This window comes from Hydra vulgaris, chromosome 09 (assembly GCF_038396675.1).
Source record: "Hydra vulgaris chromosome 09, alternate assembly HydraT2T_AEP".
NCBI lineage: Eukaryota > Metazoa > Cnidaria > Hydrozoa > Anthoathecata > Hydridae > Hydra > Hydra vulgaris.
In genome coordinates, this window is record NC_088928.1 from 46,023,648 (window position 1) to 46,025,246 (window position 1,599).

At 28.1% G+C, this 1,599-nt stretch overlaps 1 protein-coding gene across 1 annotated transcript; it reads right to left on the minus strand.

Moving 5' to 3' along the window:
- Positions 1 to 292: 292 nt before the first annotated feature.
- On the minus strand, positions 293 to 955 carry LOC136085517 (uncharacterized). The gene has a single exon (XM_065806830.1). It carries the CDS (start codon positions 953 to 955, stop codon positions 293 to 295), a length of 663 nt encoding a protein of 220 aa, XP_065662902.1.
- Positions 956 to 1,599: the final 644 nt, after the last annotated feature.

The following is a 1,599-nucleotide window of genomic DNA, read 5'->3' on the forward strand; positions in this document are numbered from 1 at the left end:
ATTAAATTCTCTAAAATATTTTTGGGAACATTTCCAAATATTGCTCGTAAAATATTGCGCAACTCCTCAAGGCTCCTTGGTGCTTTCTTGGCAATCTCTTTATCAAGCCAACTCCAAAGATTTTCAATGCAATTTAGATCTGGGCTATTTGGTGGCCAAGTTAGACGCTCAATATTTTTACTTTCGAACCATTCAGAGACAATTTTAGCCCTGTGACATGGTGCATTGTCTTGCTGAAAAATGAACGGAACGCTTTGCTCAAGTGCATCAATTGACGGTAACAAGTTGTTATTTAAAATATCGACATAATAAGTAGAGTTGGTCGACCATCAAATAATTTAAACATACCGAGACCATAATATGTCATGCAGCACCATATTCCAACCGACCCGCTACCTTGTTTTGTTCTTTGAATGATACAATCGTGATTATATTTTTCTGAAGGCTGCCTGCGAATCATAATTCGGTTTTTTCGGTTATCAACCTCGATATTCATCTCATCACTGAACAAAACTGTCCTCCATTTTTGTTTAGACCATTCTTTGACGCTTTGGCAAAATTCTTTTCGCTTTATATGTCGTTTGGTAAGTCGCGGTTTTAGAACAGCTTTTTTCCATAACATATTGTTAGCTAATAGTTTCCTACGCACAAGTGATGCCGAGGCTTGACGTCCATTTGAAAACTTCCATTCCCTTCTTAATTCATGCGACGGCATGGTTCGATTTTTCTTTGCCAACCTGATTAAACGGCGATCACCATTCGGTGTCGTCAAACGCGGTCTTCCAGAACGATGGCGATCAACGTAAGATTTCGTCTCTTTGAATCTTTTGATGATTGTTAGCACCGAATTATGTGATCGCTTTACTATTCTTCCAATTTCGTGAGCGGATTTACCTTCCTGGTGAAAATGCACCACTTTTACACGATCTTCATAGGTAATAGCTTTTCTGCTCATTTTTTCAAAAGGAAAGAATTTTTTTTTGTTTGAAATTAAATACTTTTTTTAAAAGTATTTAAAAAAATTAATTTTTTTCAAATGTTTTTATTGGTTCTTTGGTAATAACTCAGGTCATTAAAAGAATATTTTTAAAAAAAGGGAAAAATAAATTTAAAAAGAAGTTTCCGCCGCATTTAGCACAAAAAATTCTTTGTGGTTCTTAACTTTTTCACAAAAAAAATATAAAAAAAAAGTTAACACATAATATTTAATCCTTATTTTTTATAGGTTCTATTAACTAACTTTCAAAAAAAAAAATGTTTTTTTTTTCTCATGCTATATTTAATATGTTTGAAAAAAAAAGACTATTTTATTATATATAGAATAAAAATTAATTAAATTTATTTGAAAAAAAAATTTTTATTTAGTGGTTCTTAACTTTTTCACAATACTGTATATATATAAATATATATATATATATATATATATATATATATATATATATATATATATATATATATATATATATATATATATATATATATATATATATATATATATATATATATGTATATATATATATATATATATATATATATATATATGTATATATATATTTGTATATATATATAGGTATATATATATATAAATATATATATATA

What these genes read in the sequence shown, in the direction of transcription:
- LOC136085517 (XM_065806830.1), bottom strand. Translation starts at nt 955, where the DNA reads ATGAGCAGAAAAGCTATTACCTATGAAGATCGTGTAAAAGTGGTGCAT.